General features: G+C 40.0%; 1 protein-coding gene across 2 annotated transcripts in view; it reads left to right on the top strand.

The window, feature by feature from the left end:
- The window catches only part of PLEKHA8 (pleckstrin homology domain containing A8), a 108,822-nt gene that overhangs the window by 35,409 nt on the left and 47,853 nt on the right, over window positions 1-25,560 (top strand). The window contains exons 13-14 of one of the 2 annotated variants that reach the window (XM_055293535.2): window positions 10,386-10,447; window positions 14,906-20,934. In XM_055293535.2, coding sequence (XP_055149510.1) covers window positions 10,386-10,447; window positions 14,906-15,103 — 260 coding nt within the window. In that variant the 3' untranslated portion in view covers window positions 15,104-20,934. Of the gene's footprint in view, window positions 1-10,385; window positions 10,448-14,905; window positions 20,935-25,560 lie in introns of those variants that run through there. The other variant, XM_055293536.2, reaches the window with a different exon arrangement.

Here is a 25,560-nt window from a genome sequence, read left to right as displayed (position 1 = left end):
CCCCTCTGTGTCCTGATTTCAAGTACGAAAAGTATATTCAGCATGTCTACTCATGCCCCCTAGCCAGTATCTGTCAAGCTTTATGGCTTGTGGAGAATAGGATCAGGAGCTCTGGAGTGGCTCTCTGGATTCTGCCACTCATTAGTGCTCTGCCCTTAGGCAAGTTATTTAACCTCTCTGATGCTCACTTTCTTCATCTATAAAATGGGAATGGTGATATTATTTCCCTAACAAGGTGGTTGTAAATATTAAGTAGGTGCATGTGCATGTGAAAAAATTACAGAAGTATTTGCTACACAAAACACTCAGTATGGCCGGGTGTGGTGGCTCATGCCTGTGATCCTAGTACTTTGGGAGACTGAGGCAGGAGGATCACTTGAGTTCAGGAGTTTGAAACCAGCCTAGGCAACATGGCAAAACTCCATCTCTACAAAAATAATACAGAAATTAGCTGAGTATGGTGTTGCGTGCCTGTAGTCCCAGCTACTTAGGGGGCTGAGGTGGGAAGATTGCTTGAGCCCAGGAGGTCAAGGCTGCAGTGAGTTGTGGTCATGGCACTGTACTCCAGTCTGGGCAATCAAGTGAGAGCAGACCCTGTCTCAAAAACAAACAAAAAAACAATGCTCAGTTGTCAAGATTAGCATCCATTGTTGTGATAATGATGTTTTGTCATCATTATCATAATCATGATATATGAAGTTAATAACCTGCCAGAAAGTAAGACTTATTTGTCCCACATCAGTAATGGAAAGTTTACAAAGCTTAGGTGTCAAGCCAGAAACTTCCCTTCAAACTAACTTATTAGTATGGAATTTTCATGCCAGCAGAAAGACTTCTCCACCTGTTGGAAATGCAGAAGATACAGGGTTCAGCACTGTGTGCCCAGTGGACTCCGCATGTCTCATGCTGCTATTACTTTGTTAGGGCTGTCTGTGGAAGGGGCGTAGGACAATGCTGATCCCATTTAGCCCACTGGAAGAGCTTGGGTGGAACAGAACCCAGCTGCTTATGGGCTTTGACCCCACCTAGAGATAGAAAGGAAACTGAGGATATGCCATTTCTGTCCAGTCCCAACCCCGATTCTGCCCACTTTTCTCTCTCCTTTTCTCCTCAAGGTTTCTCATCAAATGTTGTACTTGATTTGGAGACTGGGCCCAGGGGATGTATTGACTTTGTGAAGAAAGAGGAGACTTTGAAGGGCAACTGCTGCTTTGTGACTGCAATAATCACAGCCAGTCTCAGCTTTTTCTTCCCTCTCTTCTCCTTCGGCACAATTTTCAATGGAAAAGAGAAGGGAGGCTATAAATTTGACATTTTCATCCTGATGTTCAGCCTTATTTCAAAGAAGGTGTTTATGATTTAAATCCTACCTTTGATTGTGGAAATCCCTAGTTTCTTGCTGCTGCTCAGTGTGAGGAGATAAAGTTCCACTATTAAACCTATCCTCCCTCCAGAGTTCCCCTGTTAAACCCACCCTCCACTCCCACAGACACAGACACAACAAGCTCCGTGTAAACAGTTTTTTGAGAAATGTTTACACAATAGTTATTCAGAACCTGTAGGCTCGTTGATGCATATTTCTTCTGGGATAATGGTTCCTTTTTCTCATTTTGAAGTCCCAGCCTTTATAAGTCTGTGATACCTTGTTTGAAATGAGGGAGGGTGAATAAGTAGGTAAAAGAGAGTGTGTGCAATTTATATGCCATATATAGGCAAGTTTGTTGGCTTTTTTAAATTCTAAAGTTGAATTTAGAAACAGCTATCACTTATAGAGCACCCAGTGTAACTACTACACTAAGTTTTTGATAAATATTTTATTTAATCTTCCAAATACTCTCCAGTGAATAAACTGAGGTTTAAGGAGGATAAATACCTTCCCTAGGGTCTCAGAATCTCCATCGGTGGTTCTCAAGCTGGTCCAAGGTCAGCAGCATCTTTATCATCTGAAAACTCATTAGAAATACAGACTATCCGGTTCCACCCCAGACCTGCTGAATCAGACACTCTGAGGCTGGGGCCTGGCAGTCCGTGTTTTAACAAGTCATTCGGGTGATTCTAATCCATGCTGAAGTTTGAGACCTAGTCATCTAGACTTAGGCCTTTGAGGTTCACCTGTTACTTGTCTACATCTTGATCATTTTGAGATTTTGACTGCATCTAAGAGATTTTTAATAAGCAGAAGTAAAACTGCTGAAATTAGTTATAGCATCAGTTTATTTTGCCTCCTTTTCATCATAATTAGACAGCTTTCTAATAAAAATACTGCTTAAGAAAGGTTTGAGGTGAATGTTCATGAAACTTGTATGGTCTTGGTGGCCTTGGAAATAGTACATTTATATGTAAAAGTCCTAAATAACATAATAGAAGCCTTGTCTCCGTTACCTTTCTGGAAAATGCATCTCTAGTTATTATATTGCTGCAGTTCTGTGACCTGGAATACTTCCAGCATCTGGAAGGAGGCCTTAGACTTTACACTGCCCCTTTTCGCACTTGAGCCATCACTTGGCTTCCCCATAATGATGATCAGAGTGGAAAATTTGGGGTGGTTTCATGCTCTGTTCCCTTAGTGTCCTATAACATTCTTTAGAGGTCATTTTCAGGAGGGAGTTGGGTTTACAAGGCAGATAGGTTTAATAATCTGCCTTAGAGCTGAGCCCTCTCCATTGCATATTCCACACCAAAAAGAGGTTTTGGAAAGCATCCTTGCAAGTGGAAGGAAGAAAAGTTGCTCTGGCATTTCATGCACCATTGTATTAAATGTTATATGCTCTGTGCTCAGTGGGATAACATATTGCCACATATCTCACCTCAGAATGATCCCATAAATGTCAGTAAAAGTTAACCCGACCAAGATCTTTTTCTGGCACAGAATAGAAAAAATTTTAAAAGGATGCTCAGTCATGTATTTAATATGAAAGGCCTTCACAGATAAGGAGAGATAAGTGACAGAGATAAAGTCAGAACTCATAATCAGATATTTGACATCAAATCATAAGTTGGCCATTCTGAAAATACTATGGAATGTGAATTGTAATACTCTTTCCAGAACCATTTGCAGCATATGCCTCCACTGGCAGGATTGGCTGGCAGCACAAGCGTTAGTCTTAACAATGCCTGAAATTAACATAGGGCATCTCTGGGTGCTTGTTTGACCTCTTTCCACTGGTTATTGTCCATACAACTCAATTTGCCTTAAGCTTAGTCACTATAAAGAATTCAGAGGTTATTCTCCTAGTAGCTCTGCTTTTAAAAATACATGCCGAAGCGCTTTGGGAGGCCAAGGCAGGCAGATCACTTGAGCTCATGAGTTCAAGACCAGCCTGGGCAACATGGCGAAGCCCCGTCTCTTCAAAACATTCAAAAATTAGCCATGTGTGGTGGCACCAGCCTGTAGTTCTAGCTACTTGGGGGCCTGAGGTTGGAGGATCACTTGCACCAGGGACGTTGAGGCTGCAGTGAGCCACGTTTGCACCATTGCATTCCAGCCTGGGTGACAAACCAAGACTCTGTCTCAAAAAAGAAAATTATAAATAATTCAGGCATTTAACAAATATCTACCACTTGACCTAATAGAAAAAAATAGTTCAATGCAGTTAAGTGCCCAAGTGTCACTCCTTAATCCCGTGACTCCCATCGTTTTCCAGAGATCATCATCCTGAATTTGTGTGGTTCATTATGTAATACATTTTTATACTTTTACTGTATATTTATGTGTCCATAAGCAGCATCTAGTATTGGACTACATGTTTTAAACTTGTATATGAGGTATCATATTGTACACATTCTTCCTTCTTCACTCAGTATTTTCAGATTTTAGCCACTGTTGAAGTGACTTGTAGTCCTGGCTCATTCATTTTCCTTGCTGTTTAGCATTTCATTGTATGAATAGACCATGGTTTAGAAAAACTAATATACTGTTAATGGACACAGTTGATTACAGATTTTCACCATTAAAAGCAGTTCTACAATGTACACATTCCTTTCACACATGTTCTCTATCATATGGAAAATTATGTCCAGACAGCACACCAGAAAAAGGAGGAGGCTTCTCATAGCTAAGAGGGACTGGCCCAGGGACTCTGGCTGTCTATAGACTGGTAGTTCATGGGGCCTTACTGCTTGAGAAGCTGTGCTGCCAGAACAGTGGTTCTCAAACTATTAGCCTCACCTGGAAGGCTCCTTGAAACACAGATTGCTCTGTAGGCCTGACGTGAGGCTGAGACTGCATTTCTAACAAGTTCCCAGGTGATGCTGAGGCTGCTGATATGGAGACTACACTGGGAACTGCTGCTGTAGTACATAATACAATTGGAATGGCTGAATCACATGACCAGATATTGCCAAATTGCTCTCCAAAGTCTATAATTACCAGCAGAGTAGTGAGAGTTCCCAATACTCCACATTCTTTTTAGCACTTGTCATTGTCAGCCTTTTAAATTTGTGCCTGATGACTGTAAAATGATAGAATATTGCCAAAGTTTTTGTTCTTAGATTACAAGTAAGGTTGATCAGCTTTTCCTTTCTTCACTGGCAATTTGATTTCCTTCTCTGTGAGTTGCCTGTTCATGTATTTGACCACCTTTCTCTTAGGTTTTCTTTATCGACTCCTGGGAGTTCTTTATATTTCCTGGATATTAATTTTTTTCAGTGATGGGTTAAAATGTCTAATCTTTTTCAGTTATGGGTTAAAATGTCTTCTGTCAGTCTGTGGCTGCCTTTGCTCTTTAACTATGGTGTCTTTTGGTATACAGGAGTTTCAGTTTTTATATAATCATACATATCATTCTTTCTTTATGGCTTGTACTTCTTAAAGAAATCCCTCTCTCCCTTGAGGTCACAAAGATGTTCTCTGACATTTTCTTCTCAAAGTTTTGTAGATTTGCTTTCATATTTATGTCTTTAATCTTCCTGGAATTTATTTTTGTGAATGGTGTAAGGTGGGGATATAATTTTATTATTTCCAATCAGTAAGCCAGTTGTCTTAGCAGCATTTATTGGATCACCCATTCTTTTCCCCACTTGTGTGTAATACCAACTTTGAGAGAGAGAGAGAGAGAGAGAGAGAGATCTGTTCTAGACTCCATATTCTGGTCCATTGTTCTTTTGCCCACCTATGCTTTAAAAAGACATGAGTTATAGGATGAAGGTTCTTACTATTCTAAGTGAGTTACTGGACTGTTCTCTCTAGGAGTCATAGGATCTTAGGGCAAGCACACTTCCCTAGTGCCTATCTGTTTCCCACCAGCCTCCTGCCAGACTTGACTACCTGCTTTCAGATCTCCTGGTTCCTAATTCTTGCCTCAGAACTGTCTAGTTGAGCACATTTGCAGAGCTATGATTGTCATTTCCTCAGCCCAGTGAGTAATTCCACCCTTTTTGGCTTTGGTTCTCTACTTCTCAGGCTTTCTCTTAAGACTTAGATTGACATTTCTCTCGTCTTCTCTACAAGCCAAAATAACTTTACCAATTATAGGTTTACAGTAGAAAAACCCTTTCCTGTATACAGAGTTCCTGGACAGAATGGTTGTCCACCAACAGTAATGGAAGGGTTGTTGTCTCAGTTACTATAAAAGCTTTAGGCATAATTTCTAAATACCTGGTAGCAAGTTTCTGAGTTACTAATAGTAAATGAATGAGAGCTGTGCTGTTTCCATAACCAGGTGCTAATTCTTTCAGAAAATGATTGGAAAAGGCATATTTTTCATTTTTATTACATTGTTTACAGAGTAAACACCAGTTTTTTGACAGAATGGTGTGATGCAACAAGAGTGTCCCCAGGTCTCATTGCTTTTAACTTTGTGACCTTGGGAAAGTCACTACCTTTCTGGGTCTTCCGTGTCTTCATTTCTAAAAGGAAAAGAATTAGGCAAGGTGATAGTCAAGGCTTCCTACTTAGAAATTTTGACTCAGTTTCTGGGGAACTGACATCTCAAAGAACTGGGAGAAGGGTATCATTTATGTCTTTCAGAGGCCAAAAATACTCCCAGATTATAGAACATGCATCATGATAATGAATGGGTATTACAGTGAAGATTAATGTACTTCATTATCTAATCTTCTCTAGGTAACCAAAATAGGTCAGGCTTAGACTTCATCTTATTTTAATGCCATCAGTCTCACATGGCAGGGATATTTGCAGCCTAGAAGTCAGCTAAGGACTTTGGGAAGTCTTTTTTTTTTTTTTTTAATGACTTTTATTTCATTTGTTGGTTTTAAATTGCAGCAGTGATCTCAGTCAAGACCCAGCCCAAATTCTTTTGACACACCTTCTCCCATTAGATCATCTGGCCCACATTTTGCCAGGTGGAACTCTCCTCTGGCAAGGTATAAGCATAACAAGGAACAGCTTCTTTGTCTACTAGGGCCAAGTGGGAAGACAGATGTGCTGCTATACAAATACTCTCCCATCCTTAAGCCGGGCTCCCCATGCTGTTTGGACTCACAGCAACTTTGTCTTCCTTGTCTTTTTGCTGTCTTTTAGAAGAGGGCATGGAGAAGAGTTTCTAGGCTTTTTTGAATGGTTAACTTGAATGGCAATGTATAGGAAAGGTATAAGGTCTCTGAGGTTGGCATAGCACCGAATCCAGAGCTTTTTTTTTTTTTTTTGAGACCGAGTCTGTATGTTGCCCTGGCTACCGGACTGCAGTGGCGCGATCTCGGCTCACTGCAACCTCTGCCTCCTGGGTTCAAGCAGTTCTCTGCCTCAGTCTCCTGAGTAGCTGGGATTACAGGCACCCACCACCACACCTGGCTAATTTTTATATTTTTAGTAGAGACGGGGTTTCACCATCTTGTCCAGGCTGGTCTTGAACTCCCAACCTTGTGATCCACCCGCCTCGGCCTCCCAAAGTGCTGGGATTATAGGCATGAGCCACCGTGCCTGGCCCAGAGGTCTTTTAAACAAGCAGTCTGTCCAGCCAGGTGGGCCTTGGAGCTGGAGGCTCAGGCACCAGGATAGCTGTTATTTGCTACAGACTGTAAAGAAGTGTGAATTTCAACTTGTTGCTTCCCTACCACAATTCTGAATCAGAATGATCATGACTTTGCTGACAGAAGAAGGTAATATTCTCTGTACAGGGGAAAAAAACTAACAGAATATTTTTCCAGAATGCCCACTGTGGTTATCTCTGGGAGAAAGGATTATAGGTTTCTTTAGTTCTCTCCTTTTAAAATATTTTGCTTATTTTCAACAATGGACATCAATCATGAAACCGCAAAAAAGCAATAAATGTTATATTTTTCAAAACTTCCACTGTGCCTCAGGCGGAAGATCAGAATCTTTGACATGATGGATAAAGGTCCTCACAATTTGGCCCAACCCAGTTTGCAAGCCCTGGTGTTCTTCAGATCCAATGAATTTTGCTCACCATCGCCCAGCATGCCATGACCTCTCACAGTGCTGTGATGCTCGCTCTGTCTGCAGCACCGTCTACCACTCTGCTGTCTACCCTACCCAGCCTTCAGGATTCCTTCTGAGAATTCTTTGCGTCCACATGCCTCCCCCCCAACCCAGGCTGGATTAGTTTCTCCCTTCTTACTGTTCCTGTAGCACTGCATACAGATATCTTCTCTAGCAGTTATTGACTTATATAATAATGATTGTTAAATGACTGGCTCTTCTATAAACCATCAACTTCTTTTTTTTTTTTTTTTGAGACGGAGTCTCGCTCTGTCGCCCAGGCTGGAGTGCAGTGGCGCGATCTCGGCTCACTGCAAGCTCCGCCTCCCGGGTTCACGCCATTCTCCTGCCTCAGCCTCCCGAGTAGCTGGGACTACAGGCGCCCGCCACTGCGCCCAGCTAATTTTTTGTATTTTTAGTAGAAACGGGGTTTCACCGTGGTCTCGATCTCCTGACCTCATGATCCGCCCGCCTCGGCCTCCCAAAGTGCTGGGATTACAGGCGTGAGCCACCGTGCCCGGCCTTATAAACCATCAACTTCTTGAGGACAGGGAATTGATTGAATTTAAATCACCTAAAGTTACTACTGTGTGGTAGACTTGCCCTGAATTCTTGTTGAATAGAGCAGGTGTTCATGGTAGATATCCACCAGCAGATTTTAATGGTATTTCTTTATTTATAATGGCATTTAATGCCCTGCATGGAATACCGACACAAGAAAGAAAGGATTCGCAGTAGCTTACCTTGGTAACTTACCTCAGGATGTTTTCCGTGGACCTGTACACCCTCTTGCCAGCCAGATGGCTGCTCAAATGGTTGAAAATTTGGTTGTCTTGCTGGTTTTTATCAGAGACTGTACTTAGTATTCTCTGCCCATCTGTACTATATACTTTGTGAATCAGCAACCCCTTTCTTCACATTTCTCAGGATATCCTCACTAAGGTCTTGTATGCCATCTGAAATTTCCCTGATGCCATATATCTTCTTACAGAGAATCACCTACATTTTGTTTGGTTTACATTGAAGACATATATCTTTGATCATGCCCTAGTTTACTCAGACTGTTCTCCTAAGAAAAAAGTTTAATTTGGGGTTCTCCTTTAGGCTCTAAGAGTCTTCTTCATACTTGAATGTATTAATTATCACTTATTGCTTCTGCTTTAGCTTTAACACACTGGATACTGGCATTCCAACATATTCCTAAGCTTTAGAGAGCCAAAGGAATCTGTTGTTATATTTCACATGTACAATCTTTTATATAAAATATATTGCAATATGTATTGAGTATTTTATATAACATAATTGCATTTTGTGAAAATTTGAATATGTAAAATTGAAATAGTAGGATACACTAAAAGTATTAATAAAGCCTCACTCCAATTTTTAAAATAAAGTTGACTAGAATGACATAATTTCAAAGCTGGAAGGTTGAGTAGATTGTAAACTGTGTTGAAGCTGCAGCCCCATAGCAGTGCCATTTTGGCCAGTAAAATGCAAATAAATACCTGACTTCCCTTGGCAATGTCCTGTGAACCGTGTTGCTTTTCACTGCATAGGAACTTGTATTTGTGGTTTTAGTGTCTGTTTATCTGTTATTTTAACATCTTCTCTTGTTAGAATTGAAAATATTTTTGTAGCCTTAGAATGTCACACTAAGCATTCATGAAATGGTGGTAGTACTTGTGCTGGTGCTGAAACTAGCACATGAAAATAAATATGCTTGGAATAGAATTTAGATATGGAGAAACATGAAGAAGGTCAAATAGCCCCCATGGTACACTGTGCTGTTAATTTAGAAATGAGTGCTCTGTTGCTATTGGAGATGATGCTTAGGAAATAAAGTGGAACATTGAAATAAAAATGCACCATGGTGATGTAGATCTGTGCCTCCTGAGAATGCATTTAATCCTGTGGAGAAATCAGTTTTGAATTTTGCATATATTGAATTATTCAAATTTCAGGAACGCATCCTTTGCATAAAATGCATCCATCTGGTCCTTGAGATTTTTTTCATAATTAAAATTATGATATGCCAGTTTCAAAATCTCCTTTTAAAATACATTGGGACAAAAATTATGAAGTATGAAACATGAATGATTTTTATTAATATAGTTCTCACCAATTACTTTAGCTTAATAACTTCAAGCCATTCTTTCCATAAATATTTTTGAAGGTTTCTAGCTTAAATACTGTATATCCAGGGTCATAGGGTCATTTAGGACAAACATTTGGCATCCCAGAATAGAATGTTAAAATTGGAAAGAATCTTAGAGATCATTTTACAAAGGAGGAAACAGATGGTTAGAGAGGGCAGCTAACGGACTGGCTCACGGTCACAAAACATTTCAAAGTATTTCTAATTGTATTGTCTCAATTTTTCAATATCCTTTCTTCCTTCTTTGTTTCTTTATATGTATTGACCTTTTCCCACCATGATAATAAGCTGAAGTTCAGATATATTGATTGACCCAGAGTAAGAGTGGAAGTATCTGTGTTTCTTTAAAAAAAAAAAAAAAAAAAAATTCCATGTGAGCTTTTTTACTGCTTTAGATTTTTTGGGTCCAAAATCTTGTAATTAGATTTTTTTCATAATTTCCAAATACCAATAGTATTGTGCTATTGTGCATTATACAAATATGGCCAAGAACGGTGGTGCACACCTGTAGTCCCAATGCTTTAGGAGGGCAAGGTGGGAGGATTGCCTGAGCCCAGGAGTTCCAGAACAGCCTGGGCAACATAGCGAGACCTCAGCTCTACAAAAAATTAAAAATCAATTAGCTGGGCATGGTCATCCACACCTGTAGTCCTAGCTACTCGAGGAGCTGAGGCAGGAGGATCACTTGAGCACAGGAGTTCACACCACTGCACTCTAGCCTAGGTGACAGAGCAAGACCCTGTCTCTTAAAAAAAAAAAAAAGTACATTATACAAATAGCACATCAAATTCTGATGAAAGTGTTCCTCATGGAGTTTTTCTTCTTTTCAAGATAACGCATATGGTAAAACATTGCGGCAACACCATGGCTGGGTAGTTCGAGGGGTTTTTGCGGTAAGTGATCCTTCTTGTCTCCTATTATTAACTATATTGGGTGTGCCAGTGGCTAGGGCTAGAAATCTCTTCTTATCCAGTTATTTATCTAGTCATGATTGTCAGAAACAAGGTAGTGTGTGTGTGTGTGTGTGTGTGTGTGTGTGGTGTTTTTGTTTGCTTTGTTTTTGAGGATAAGAACAAAATGTTATTTATTTTCATTTACGTTTATAGGCCTTTGGTGTGTGGAAATGTCAGCAGTACAAAGGGTCTAGAATAGCAAAAACTGTTAAAGGAATATGAATAAGAGTTGATGCTTTACCCTAGCCAATTCTAATTACTCTAGCCAATTCCAATGACCTTGTGAAGATTTGCCTCATAAGTGGTTGCCTTTCTGATAAGGTAGTAAAAAGCTTAAGTATCCTAGCAGAAGTAGGTAGGAAGCAGTGATCTTAAATACTTATCATTGAAGGGAAATGATGCATTCGGGTGTTGAAGTCAACCTAATAGCTCCCTCTGCTGCCCATTGTATTCATTCCTTTTAATTCTTAGGTCTTAGTTGATTTTTTTTTTCACTAATTGAATTTTGTCTTTGAATGTTAACTGTATTGGGTGTGCCAGTGGCTAGGGCTAGAAATCTCTTCTTAGCCAGTTATTTTCATTGTGAAGGTGTTTTGTATTCATGTGTTTTGGCTCTGATTACCCACCACCCTCTTCTTCCCAGCATGTTTAACTAGGAAGAACACAAACCTGAGACTCAGTCTCCTGGGGAAGTCACTTATCCTGCTTTATAAAATAGCAGGAGTAGATGGCTCCTTTATGTCAGCAATACACTCTGTGATTCTTCCCATCCAGGAAAAGGTCAGTCTTAGTCAAATCTAGTCATGAAAAGGCAGTCTCATGCAGTTCTATGTCAGGAAACCTCATAGAATGTACTCATCTTCTTTGGAAGGTTGGGAAATAAAGTAGCCTTGCAGATGATATCTTTTACTGATGTAAAGGATGTATCATTTGCCTAAAGAAAGAACTGTTTGGGTCGTGCTTTATTAGGGAGGCCGATAAAGTGGGAAGAATGTATAGTACAAGAAATCAGATTCTAGTGAAACTGAAATATTTTTTGAAAGCATGGAGATTAAAGCTCCATATCCCATTCACTGTTCACTGGGATAGGTGCTGGACCAAATGAAGCTACAGACTGCTCACCCTTACCTTCAATACACCTTGAATAATCATAATTGCTACCATGTAGCTATTGGACACTTGTTGTGTACCAGGCACTCTAACAGGTACTTTCATATTCTTTATCTTCATTAATTCTCAGGATTAACTCCCACTATTTTACAAATTCAGAACAATTAATTCCAGTCCCCAAGTACCAGAGTGAGGCTATGTCAGAGCTCAGGTCTAAACTCAGATCTGTCATCTCCAGGGTGCTAGTGCTCACCTCCATTAGAGCTCTCTGCAGTGAAGACACAATCACTGAGAGGCCTCTACTGAGTTCTTAGGCAATGGATGCTCACTGTGTTCATTGATCTCCCCGAATAAATATTGTGATTATTGTGATTGCTAGCTTGTGCCTGACACTTGAGTTGCCCCAAAACAAGTGTGGGGGGAAGGGTTCAGTATCAAATGCAAAATTTAATCCTGAAATATTGATAATCCCAGAGATATTGTCAATAAGAATACAGCTATAGTAGAAAACTTATAAGCATAAATCTTTTTTTCCTTTACCCTGTACTTTAATGGATGCAAAGTATAAGTCTTTAAGAGGACTTTTTAACTTTATTATACTAATTTAGACTCATAAAAAATTTTAGAAATCATGGTAGAAAGGGAAGAAATTAAAACTGTCCATATTTTCCTTTTTTAACATTTTTTTATTTTAGCGTCTTAGCTTTTTAATTTACATATTGTTTTAAATATTGATCTATTTTATATACTTAAATATAATATAGATGTTTATACATGCATATAGTATATGTGTATAATTATCTTTATTTTGTATACTTACTCTGTATATGTATATACATTTTTTCTACCTTTAGCTTATATAATTTTATATCACCCCCAACTGAATAGAATCTATCATTATCATTTTTAAATGCCATAAAAGAGTCTTTGAAAAAAACACTATTTTTAGTGACTGTATAATATTTTCCTAGTATGGAGATATCATAATTTATTTGCTCAGTCCTCTGTGTGAGAGACTTAAGCTGCTTCTAAGTTTAGAATAAAACAGGTTAGAAATAAAACAGCATCTGTTTATATGCATTTTTGAATAAAACTCTTATTTCCTCAAAATAAATTCCTAGAAGTAGAACTGCTATGTCGAATACTAAGAACTACAACCACAGTTTACAGTTTTGAGCACTTAACATGCACTAGATGTTGTTTTACGTGCGTGACATACATAAATTTCTAAGTCTCATAACCCTGAGATAGATTTCATTATTTTCCCTGCTTATAGACAGAGAAACCTGAGACACAAAGCGATGAGGTAATACACCCAAGGTTGTAGAGTAAAAACATCTTGAAGTCTTTAAATATTATTGCCAATAAAGGTGCTGGTTTTTAAGAAAATAGATTATGTAATGCATTTGGCAACAGCCTTATCAATAGAGGAGTTAATTCTGTAGCTAGATTGGCCTTTTCACCCTCTGTATTACTCTCCAAGTCATGCCTACTTTGGAAGGTTTATAAGTTTTCTAATATGCTAACTTGCAGAGCCAAATTCATGTTAACTAATCTCAGTTGCTGAGGGAAACATTGTTTACATCCAAGGAATTTGACTTATTTATCAGCCAAATAGTGACCTTTTAATCTTTCAGCAGTTATACTCTACTGAGCTGATAGCCATTTCAGGCAAGGTGGCTGCCTCCATCTTGGTCACTAACTAGCCTTCATTTGACCTTTTTGGTTTCCTCTTCAATCAGACTAGACAGTTGAACTCTATTACTGGTTCTCCGCCTTTTTTTCCGGAGTGCTGATGGCTGAGTGTAGAATTCTGGGTTAATAAACATTTTCCCTCCAAATTTTGAAGGCATTCCTCTATTGTCCTCCAGCTTCCACTGTTACTATTGTAAAATCCTATTCTATTATATATAATCTGTTCCTTGTCCCTTTCGAGATGTTTTAGATTGTTTATCCCCACATTTTGAAATTTCATGATGTGCCCTTTTGGTCTCATTCATTATGCTGAGCACTTGATTAGGTCTTTAAATCTAGAGATTCCTATCCTCCAGTTTTGGGAGATTTTCTTTTGTTATGTTTTTGGATAACTGCATTCTCTTCATTTTCAGTTTTCCCACTCCCTTGTACTTTTAACATTATCTAAGTATTTATCATGTGCCAGGCAGTGGGCTAAACACTTCCTACAGATCCCATTAACCCTTAAAATAAGGAAAGTGGTATTAGTCTTCTTCTATAAATAAGGAAACTGAGATTCTAGGTAGTTAAACACTTTGCATAAATTCCTCAAACTAGTATGTGAAAGATCTGAGATTCAAGTCCAGGTCTGCTTCATCTAAGTCTGTGCTTTAGCCACTGCATGATAATGCCAGTCACTCTCTTACTGCAAAAATGGGGAGGTCTGATTCTCAAAGACTTTCAAAGTATAAGGAAGATCAGGAAAGCAGCTGTGGAATGATAATTCAAGATTCTCCAAAAAGCCTCTGCTGAGATCCAGTGAACGCCAGAAAACAGATTTTAGCAAGCTTAGGGAATATTGGCCCGCAAAGGAAGAGAAGGATAAGATGCCTAGGAAATCTGTTAGGGAAGTGGCATAGTATGGTGGTGTGGTTGAAAAACACAGAGATGATCCAAGTTCAGATCCTAGCCCTGGCACTCATTAGCTGTATGACATTTATACATAAAATAGAGATACAAACTGTACAGGGTTCTTATAAAGATCAACTAGAATAAACTATGTTAAAGCATCAGCGCACAAGCAAACAACAAATGTTACCTCCCTTCCTTTCTAGAAAGCATTCAAGAGTGCAAAGGAAAGATTATTCATATGGGGGAAAAATAGAAGATATGCAAAGAAATATATAGAGATGAGATACAAATAAGAGAATGAGATGCCCTGGAAGACGGGCCATGTGTGAATAAAGACCAATAAAGATGGCAACATGCATATAGATTCTGAGGATTTTAGGGGAATAGTCTGGATCACACTGTGGATCAGAAGGGAGCTTTTCTCAGACTCTGTCTCTCAGCATTCCCTGATGTGATAGCATTATTTATCCTTAAGGTGGCCCAAGTACATACTTGTTTCTTCTAGCCTTAAAGTTATTTGAATTGGCCGTTGAAACATAATTTTAGAGAAGCCACATATTAGAAGGGTAGTCATATTTCTTTACTCTTGCTCTTCTCAGCTGTTTGTATATGTGAAAGTATGTGTGTGTATGTGCACATGCATAAAAATAAGTGTGTGAGAGACAGACTTGATGCAGATTCTCATGGGTTATTCTTTTGCAGTTAGCTTTAAGGGCAGCTCCATCCTATGAAGATTTTGTGGCCGCGTTAACCATAAAGGAAGGTGACCACCAGAAAGAAGCTTTCAGTATTGGGATGCAGAGGGACCTCAGCCTTTACCTCCCTGCCATGGAGAAGCAGCTGGCCATACTGGACACTTTATACGAGGTCCACGGGCTGGAATCTGATGAGGTGGTATGATGGCTGCTGGGCAGCACCTCCTAACTTCAGGGAATAAAGTGCTAAAGTGTTTTGTTGCCCTACTTAATTTCCAGCAACAGCCTCAACCCTCTCCAACCCCTTCACTTGAGGGGATGGACAGGAGGAGGCAAAACCCAGTGCTTTTATAATTTTTAAAATGCATATGTGTTTTGTTTAAAGATCAAGGTGCTATATATTTCAGTTCAGCAGGCCTACTGGAAACCAAATGATAAGCTGCTGTAGACTTGAACAGCAAGTTATAAGAGCAGATTTAACAAACAAATTTGCTGTTACTGTGTATTGTATTGTTTTTATATTTTAGTCTAATGGGCCACCCAAACCCAAGCTGAAAATCAGCAAATTCCATATTAAGTACCATAATTCATAGCCAGTGTTTCAGCCAACTTAGACTAGACGTTTGGAGGTAGTATAAGCTGCTTTGTTGAAGCTGTGTAGAGTTTGCTGTTCCTAGATGTTCTTCGGTGGAGCCTCTTCACTGCAACTCTGTCAGTGATAAGGGCCTATGTAGTAAAGATGTTCAGGGCATTCACATGACCATGCAATTGTGGGAGGCGAAGAAGACGTGGACAGGGGTCCCATCCTTGCTGACAGACATGAGACCGTTGCTCTGAGAAGATTAATGGTGTGCCCTAACCCCAAGTTGGAGGGGAGAATATGAGAGAGGTGGGGCAGGTCATTTGAGACGACACCTCCCAACTGCCCACCATTTACCAGCATGTTCCCCATGCATTATCTCAATTGGACATCACAAGGAATGATACCCAAAGGGATTATTACCCCACTTCAAAAGCAAGGTTTAGAAGTTGAGGGATATGTTCACAGTCACATAGTTTCTAAGCAGAGGAGCCAGATAATTTCCAAGTGTGACCTGGACTGCCTCTGCATCAAAGTCATACGGAGTGCTTGTTCAAACAGCAGATCCCCAGGCCTTATTTTGACCTAAAGAACCAGAGTCTAGGTGGTGGGACATAGGAATCTGCATTTTGATAAACTTTACATGTGATTCTTCTGCACACAGTATTGAAGAGCAACTAGATTAAATTCTAGTTTACAAAATTACCAGTTTTCTTCAAGAACTAAATGATATGTCCTTTTTTTTTTCAAAGAAGAGGCCACCATTTAAATAAAATAGCTAAATGGAGAGTGAGAAGTGGAGCAAGTTTACTCAGCAGCACTCTTAATTGAGCCAGCATTGACACCCAGCCAGTAGGCCTTTGCATTGCATTCAGGGGCCATGACTCTGAACCTGCTTACCGATCAATCTCAGTTTAATCACCAAAAGTGCAGAGCAGGCAAAATGCAGCTGTTTATAAATCTCAAAAGCTTTGGGACAGTGTCAGAGTTGAAAGATGAGACTTAAGAAAACAGTTTCTTAAACTTCTTAAAACTTAAGAAACATTGTTTCATAAAACAATGTTGAGTGGGCATTCTTCTGCACAATGTGATGCTCCAACCCTGGCCCTAGTCTCAGTAGAGCTGTCTCGAATGTGCATCGGAGAGAAGCCATGGGTACCTTCCCCATTAGAGGCTACTTCCTTCTAGTAACAGGAAGGGAAGTTCCAGCATGAGGTAGTTATCCAGGGTAGAAGGTCTTTTGAGGGGCTTGGTTGAGTTGAGCATTGTCTCTAGATGATGCTGTTCCTGCCGCAGATCTCTAGGATGGAGAGAATTCTCTTTAGTCAGAGAAGTTTATGTAGGGAGGGGTTTTGGTTTTGCCTTTGTGTGTCTTTAAACAAATGAACATTTATTTAGCTCAGATTAATTAGGTATTTTGCCCACATAAAGACTTCTGGAAAATACTTAAACTTCAAAAATCAACATCACATGTTTTAAGGCTAGGGAGAAAGAAGGGGGGTATTAAAACAATGTTGATTATTTTGTATTTTGCCAAGGTGTGTGTGTGTTATTTCCCTCCCACTCTCATGAGCAGTGAGTATAGATCTCCTTCTCTGATTAGTATGAGTATGATGGCAGGACTCAGGGATAGTCCCTGCGCTTGACATAGCCCCCTAAAACAGAAAAAGAAAAAGCAGCCAGTTTTTGCTTGTACTTTGAATGAAGATGTTTTAGGCATTGTACCATTTAGAGGGGATGATACCAGGTGGTGGTTAGAATTGTGCAGTGTGATCATTCTAAACAGCTGCTGGTGCTCCCTGTCACCTCAGGTGAACTCTGTGGTCTCTTGGAGAGGTAGCACTCTGAAAATACCTCAGGTTTGCCACCACAGCTCTGAATACACACAAAAGGAAAGCTGATCAGTATGGCCATTTTGCATTTGTATAGGTAGTGCCTAGTTGTACACAACTCAATTTGCTGGGAATGAGGGGCTTAATATTATCTGAGATCTTTGAGAACCCAGATCAGACAGAACAGCTTGAATAAGTTACATTTTCCAATTACCCTTTTTCCACATCTGTAGAAAGAGGGTACTATTTTTTAATAGGTATTTTCCCCACTGGAGCATACTAAGTTTGCCCAAGATGTATAAAAGTTTGTTTAAGATGTGTAAAAGTTTGCTTAAGGAACTGAGGATCCTTAAATAAAAATATTAGAAATTGAACCTAATACTAAACAGTAAATCAGCTTAACCTGAACCTTGGCATAGTCAGAGCTTCCTCCTACATCTACAGTATTTGCTCTCTGTTTTAGTTAAAGTCATAATTTGTGCTAATGTGTAGTCACTTTCCAAGAAGGGGGCAATGAGAAAAGATATTTAAAGCTTTCTCTCTATAGCCCTCCAAGACTTCTGGGACAACTAAGTTTACTTTCACCATTACTGTGAGACGAGGTGAGAAAACTAGTATTTTGTTGGCAGAGTAATCACCTTGTTCTCATAGCTCAAAGCATTTTTAGGATTATTTTTCTAGCGTAACCTTTAGAGAGAACCAGAAGAAAAAGGAAGTTGGTCTACTAGGTATTGTAGACACAAATAAGTAACATTAGGCTAACCCCTTATGAGACATTTCCACACAGTTTCATCGTGCCTGTACTTCTCCCTACGGTAAAAGCCAGCGTTTACACTTTGTAGGGATCAGTGTGTATTTGTTGAATTAAACAAAATATTTTCAATGATGGCAAGTCTCTTGACTTTTGAAAGCAAGTCAGATTCCTTATAGCTAATGCTGGTGAAAAATGTTAAATTGGAGAGATCCCTTTTGGGAGTGAAACCAAATTGTAACTATGAGGAAAAGATGATGTTCTCATTGGCTCTTGATGTAGCTCTGAAGGGAGTTCCAGAAGAGGAGCTCTCACAGAATGTTGAGGCTGTGGGCCCAAGACATTGACTTTGAAGGGCAATTCTCATTAGGATGTATAAGTAGTGGCTTGAGGCACCTTCTTATCATTTTTTGCATGTTATTCTGATTATTAAACTTCCCCAATGTCATATTCCATGATGAGGGATTTCTGAACTCCATAGTCCAGCGTTGTTGCTTTTCTCTCTTCTTTGCTACTGAAAATTGCCAGCAGTACTGCCATCAGCACATCAAATCTACCCCCACTTATGTTTGTTCTGCCCCATTTCTCAGGAGCAGCTTCTAGCACATATGTAGAGCATCTGGCACCAACTTAGCCCAGGGCTAGGTGCCCGATCAGTGGGGATTCTGTTCCCCCACCCCCAGACTGCAAGAGCTTCTTAAGAAGGAGCCCATATTCCCATTTGTAGCTGGAAAGCAGGTGAATGACATGACATGGGGCACCTAGGAAAGATGATTATTAGAGGAGTGCAGCTGGAAAAATTTGCACTCTTCTACTTTTGGTTACTACTTTCCAAATATATTAACAAAAAGTTGATGCATTTAACTTTATATTTTCAGAAAAGTGTTTTTAATTAAAAAATATGTGATAGGGACCAAATAAGTAAAGTACATTTTTCTCCACTAAATTTGAAGTGAGGGAAAGAGGAGCTGAAGAGATTTTTTTTTAAGGAAACTTAATCTGATTGTGAAAATCATACATATGGAGAAATAGCAGATAAGGCAATAGAGTCAGAGGGTCATGAGCAATAGACGATGATGCGAGGCATTTGGGGAACTTTCTGGAGGAAAATTAAGTTTTTTTCCTAGCAAACTACCATGTCCTACAAGAATTTGGTTATATAATGGTGCATCTCTGAATCACTGATTAAAACCAGTTGCTTCTGATTTTAGTCACAGGTTTTACAACTATTCAGCTCTCCCTCATGTTTCATTTCTTTTTTTAAGATAATCTATCAACCTTTTTTAAATTTAAAAATTTTTAGGTGTAGAATTTATAAGTAAAATATATTTTCAGCCATTGTTCTGTTAGCTGAGCTGATGTGTTTGGTCTTAGAGGGCCTGACTTCAGATACTCTTTGTGATCTTGCAAGGTCTCTACACAAACTTCATTATGTATGGTAAATTTGTATTCTTATGAATTGTGCATAGAATGCTTTCGTTAGAAGTACATTCTACTTCTGTATGTCCCTTTGTAATCTGCAGTTGCTTACTCAGGGGTTTCATAGTCATTTCATAAAAAATAATTCACTAGCTGTCTAATGGTATTTTAAGACTGTTTATCTGTATTACAAGGTCATTAGGAGTTCTTTCAACAATTCCATAAATATGCTGTTTACTAGACCTTCCCTGTAAATGTTCCCAATTCCCATCCTGTCTCAGATAGTCAGTAGTCCTGTATACAGTGGCCATTTGCATGATTTCTCATTGCACTGCTGCATTCAGGCACTCCAGGGCATGATTAAACAGTCATTAACAGTGCCTCTCTGGTACAGTTGATGCATGCATTGATCTTTCTCCTCTGCTGTTTTTATATAGCCTTTAATTAAAAGGAAAAAAATACCACTACTCTGCAATGCAAAAGTCTTCAGAATTCTTTGTTTCCCATATTAATCACTTCTGTTCCAGAGTGAACAAGTGTTTTCAGCTAAGCTATGTGAGAATGTAAGAATAATATCCTGCTTGTTCTAATATTTCATATATTTGAAGTGTGGTCAGTATTTCCTCCCTATACCTTACAAACAGAACACCCTGGGATGGTTGATACCCCTTACAAAGTCGATCTTACCCACACAGACTCCTGTGTATGTGTGTCTGTTTATAGGTGTATGTGGAGTCAGTGTTGATAGGAAGGATGCTCTACAAGTACTTCTGTTGTTTCCTAGAAGGCTATGAGCCAGTTCCACAGCATGTTTAATGTATAATTCCCATGTATCATGAGAATTTCACTAGAATGTCATTAAACAGCCCAACTACCTCATGTGAAATTGGCTGTGGACAATCTGTGTCAGATGAGAAATGTGTTCAGATAAATTTAATCTGGTTAATAGATTTAACAAATTAATGTCTACATAAAGAGGAAACGTGATAGACCAGATGCCAAAGGCTAAAATGTACATAGATTTCCTTGGATTAATTTTTAAGTCACTGTTTAATTCCATGCCAAGTATTCTTATGAATGTTTGTGGTTTCATAGATTTATGCACTTTGAATATCTGTCATGTGCAGTATTAATGTTACCTGTTCTTGTCTCTCAGCATTTTGAATGAGCATCATAATCAGAGTAGAAAGCAAGTTAAACTATAAAAGTGTCAAGTGGCTTGTTAACTTAATTTAATGGACCTTTAGTTAGAATATAATATGTTGGAGCCTCTTGGGACCAACCGATGAGCGACAGTTTCATGTTTAGATTTGTATTGTTTCTCTGTCCAAGTCCTTATTCTATATCTTGTGGGGAGCGGGGACAGGGGAGGGTTTTACTTTTTTTGCAAAAATGTTTGAAAATATCTGTCAGATTTTATATTCATTAGTTATAATAAACTTATTTTTAAAGTATTAAGTTCTTAAAGATTTTTGTGTGGTTTTCTGCCTAATTGAATATGACAATAAGAAGTCTCATTTATGGAACACAGTTGACTTGCTGGGCATCAACCTAAGCCCTTTACAAATATAAGCACATTTCATCCTCCTAATAACTCCTTAGGGCAGGTACTGTTGTTATCCTCAGGTTACAGCTGGGAAAACTGAGGCATATATTGGGGAAGCCCCTTGCCTAAGATCCCACAGCTAGGAGGAATAGGAGGAATAGAGCTAGGCTACAAACCCAGGCAACCAAACTCCAAAATCTTTGTGTGTGTGTGTGTGTGTGTGTGTGTGTGTGTGTGACAGTCTTGCTCTGTTGCCCAGGCTGGAGTGCAATGGCACAATCTCAGCTCACTGCGACCTCCACTTCCTGGGTTCAAGGGGTTCTCATGCCTCAGCCTCCTGAGTAGCTGTGATTTACAGGTGTGTGCTGCCATGTCTGACTTTTAATTTTAGTAGAGATGGAGTTTCACTATGTTGCCCAGGCTGGTCTCGAACTTCTGGCCTCAAGTGATCTGCTCACCTCAGCTTCTCAAAGTGTTGGGATTACAACTTGAGCCACTGTGCCCAGCCCCAAGCTCCAAAATTTTTATGAAACTGTTTAAAACCTAAACAAAAGATCATTTTGAAGCATCAGACAGCCTCTGGAATGGCCTTGCCCTGGGTGTTTTAAGCATTCGAGAAAGACTCGCTGCTTTCAGAGGTAGCTATGTTCTTTGGCTTGGTTTAATTCTGTTTTCAGAGACACTAGATGCAGAATGATTAGTAGATTAATTTGCTAAGCCTAATGTTTCAGTGGCTGTGTGCTTAATTAAATGACATCAGTAGCAGACACTTTTTTGCCTAAATCACTTGATGTCAAAGTAGTGTTGAACCTGTCAGGTTTTGCCTCTCATACACTTATTTGTGCATATTAGGATACCTACAGATATGTGTGACTGGCATTGGAGAGCTGTCCTGTCCACCCGCTTCTCAGGGAATTTTCCCACTATTGCCCACTTGAGCCCTCTCCAGCCACCTCTTTAAACACAACAGCAGAGTCCGTTAGAATTGAGAGCAGGAGGGATTGAAAGAGAAACAGGAGTGTTGAGTGGTAGGTGCTTAAGCAAAAGGGTCAAGTAGAGTTGGGACTGGGGTGGCTATGTTGCGCCATGTGCAAGAGAAGGAAGAAGAAGAAGCTGGTAGAGAGAAAGGATGGTGTAGGCACACCGAGAAGCGCTGATGCAGAATCATGTAGTAGCCAGGGACACCAGCAAAGTTTCCTTGAAGGCTGTCTTCCCTTTCCTAGTTCCAGCTGTCTGGAGGCCCTTGTTCCTTGCCCTAAAGTTCCTCTTCTTGAGAAACCTGTACCTTTACAATACACTGCCTTGACCTTTTTACTTGCACTAATTTTAATGGGCCACTATCCCTTCAAACAATCACTGTGACGATCTCGTCTGTCATTGTTCCACACTGAATATAGGCAAATCTTAAAGCAAAACCCAAATGAGATATGTTGAGGAATCACCACCATCATCTGCCTCACTGGGTAAGAAAGGAAATGCCTTTCAGACCTGAAGTCAGTCTGTATGGGCTTTGCTTATTCTAAGTTATGAGCAGTACCCCACTGAACCCCAAGATCTTTCTCATAATGGCTTCTTATAAATCTAAAACATCAGTACCACTGGAGCAGGCTGTGTAAGGACCAGCTATCTACCTCTGGCCTCTCTGTGCCTAGGTGGAGGAGTGTGCTCAGATGGGAGGTATATGAAGGGAGTTCATTTCTGTTCTTCAGCTGTACCCTTTGGGGCTCTTGGACTGCTGTCTAGAGGATGAACAGAGCTGGTTTCAGAAAAAGAATGTGTTTGGATGTCTGTCCCAACTTCCAGTGGGTAGAGGAGTACAGCTGCCTTGTGGTCATGAGGGTCCAGCTAGGGAGAACAGAGTGTGGCTGTGCATGCCACTTGCTATTACTCCAGAATCTGCAGGTACTGGTGCATTTTCTGTTCTACCATCACTCTGTGATAACCTGGACACACCTGGAAGATCTGTGCTCATCTGTGCTGCAGTAGAGAAACCAAAAGAGCAAGAAGGAATAGAATGACCCTAGAGTTGATATTTTTATTTTTTCTTTCACTCTTGTTGGTAGATTAGAAGAGATGCTCTTTTATGATACGAGCACATGTCCTGTGTGTGTGTGTCCACATGGATTGACACACACATCCTGCCACTGTCATTATTGTCATCCTCTCCAGAGGCACAAAATGGAGATAACCACCTTTGGAGCAGTGTGGTTCAGGTTAATGGAGAATTGATGAATGATGATGGTCTGACATCAGCACTGAGGACACAGATCACGTTTGGGATGATTTGCTGTATGAATGCATTGTCCTCAGAGAACAAAGTTGTCACATCCTTGCTGACACTTGTGTATGGCCAGTTTTAGGACCTAGGACCTTTTGCTTTGGCTTGAGAGTCCAGCTTGTTGGAGAGGTTTTTAGATATTGTGAAGTCAAATTCTGCTTCAGAGTCTTTTATGAGATCACCTTAGACAGTGAATTCCCTATTCCCTCATCCTCCCCTTCCCCTGATCATTGTGCTTCAGTGACCAACCCTCTTCCCCAGAGTTCTGTGGTCACTGGGGGAGATGTGATGATTCTCCATCTTGTTCCTAATTTAGACCTGGCTCTCTGCTCTCCTCCCTGCAGATAACCCTTCAGTTATACTTCAGGCACAGGTCACTCACCTGGGCTGTGGTCTCGGAGCTCCAATCCAGACCCACCTACCTCTTGACCATCCCTTAGAGACCCTACCTTCAGCTGAAACCCCAAAGCCAAACTTGGTTGCACCTAAAGCTTTTCCATCCAAGTCAGTTGAGTCACCATTGTTTCAGTCTCTCAGGCAAGAAATTCGGACACTCTGAACTCTTTTCTCACTTCCTCACTATACCTGCTGTGTCAGCAAGGCCTGCCTCAGCCTCCATACTCCCAGTGCTGTGCACAGCTACAGCTTGATCTCTGGATTCTCTGCTCTTCAACCTGTCATGGCCTTCCAAACCTGAAAATGCTCCCTGTGACTCTATGCCAGGCTTTAAGTCCCTTCACAAACTTGGTATGCCCTTTTCTCATCCTTATTCCTGGAAGCCCCTCAAAATCTTCCCAGACTCACTACATCTCTGCTATGGATTTTACCTCTAAACATCCCCTGCATTTCTAAATGATACTTTATGAATTACAACTTAGGGATGGGAAGTGTGACTCCAAGGTAACTGGACTAATTCTTTGGTGTTAGGTTCTGGTTATTGGTGTAGCCACCTCTCTCATTAAGTCATGAACTTTACCTTCATGTCAATGTGCCCCACACCTGACAGTGCCTTCCTTGTCCGTGGTAGAATTCCAAACCTGTCTTAGGAGTTGGGCGTCACCACCAATGTGCTTTGTGATTCTTCCAGATGTGTTAGTTCTGTTAGCCAGCTAGATAAAAATATTTTTGAAGCAAAACCATACACTTCTATTCCCTCCTGCTTCCTTGGCTGCTCAAGAAATACTTTTTGAGTGACTGACCACTCAAAGTATAAATAATTTATGTGTTTTTTTATTTTGTCTTTGTAAATGCACATGCAAAATGTTTGTATTTTATAGGTGCTTATATATATCAAATTATGAACGATTAGAATGCAAGGTCCAGCTCATGGTTCTCACCCTGTTTGTGCATTAGAATCACTGGAAGGACTCAAAAAACAAGCAAATAAGAAAAAATACATACACCACTTATATCTGAGCATCTCCCAGACCACTTAAATCAGGTTTAGGAATGTAGCCTGTCACCGATGTTAAAATCTCCCCAGTGATTCTAATTTGCAGCCCAGAGTGAGAACCCCCAGAGCTGCTGGTTTAGTCCTTTAAAATTGTACTGTGGGATCTTTTAGGATAAATATGGCCAGATCACAGACCCTTCATCCCCTAAAGCTGAACATAAAGAACAACTAGAATAAATAAAAATTCAAAAAGTAAAGCTCAAAAAAAATTCACTAGCGCCCAGGCAATGGAAGGAGCCCACCCTTGTTTCTGTGTCTTAAACTTCAAAAGATGATAGTCAAACAAAAAGACCAGATTTTTCTGGTAAGAAAGAAGAGCTCCTAATCCCACCCGCTAGAGGGGATTGGCAAGATGCAGAACACTCATTGAAATTTCGGGTTTTGGAAAGAAGTTAATTGGTGAATAGGGGCAGGATGAGTATCTTTATCTCTTCCTTCTTTTGAGTGGGGGTGTTGTAGGGTGGGGTGGGGGTGGGTATTTGGATGGAGTTTGCTGGGGAGAGATGGGTGAAACAGAGGACTGGAACTAGCTCATCCCTGAATTAAGAGACAAGCCCGCATTCCAAAGGCTGTGTCCCCTGTACATACAGTAGATATGTCTCCTCTTCATTCAGAATTCACTCTGGTGCAGGACTTAACACAAGTATCAGAAGACAGAGCAGAGTGCAGTCCTCTAGTAAAAGCCTCTGTACACACACAGCTCCTTCCTCCTCCATACAGACACAAAGACACAGACAGGCTGGGCTCATATTTGGCTGGTACACACTAATGTGGCTGTGCTGGTTATTAAAATATCAAAATAC

This window comes from Symphalangus syndactylus, chromosome 9 (assembly GCF_028878055.3).
Source record: "Symphalangus syndactylus isolate Jambi chromosome 9, NHGRI_mSymSyn1-v2.1_pri, whole genome shotgun sequence".
Taxonomy (NCBI): domain Eukaryota; kingdom Metazoa; phylum Chordata; class Mammalia; order Primates; family Hylobatidae; genus Symphalangus; species Symphalangus syndactylus.
Note: the sequence above shows the minus strand (reverse complement) of the source record. Positions and strands in the feature narration are given on the sequence as shown.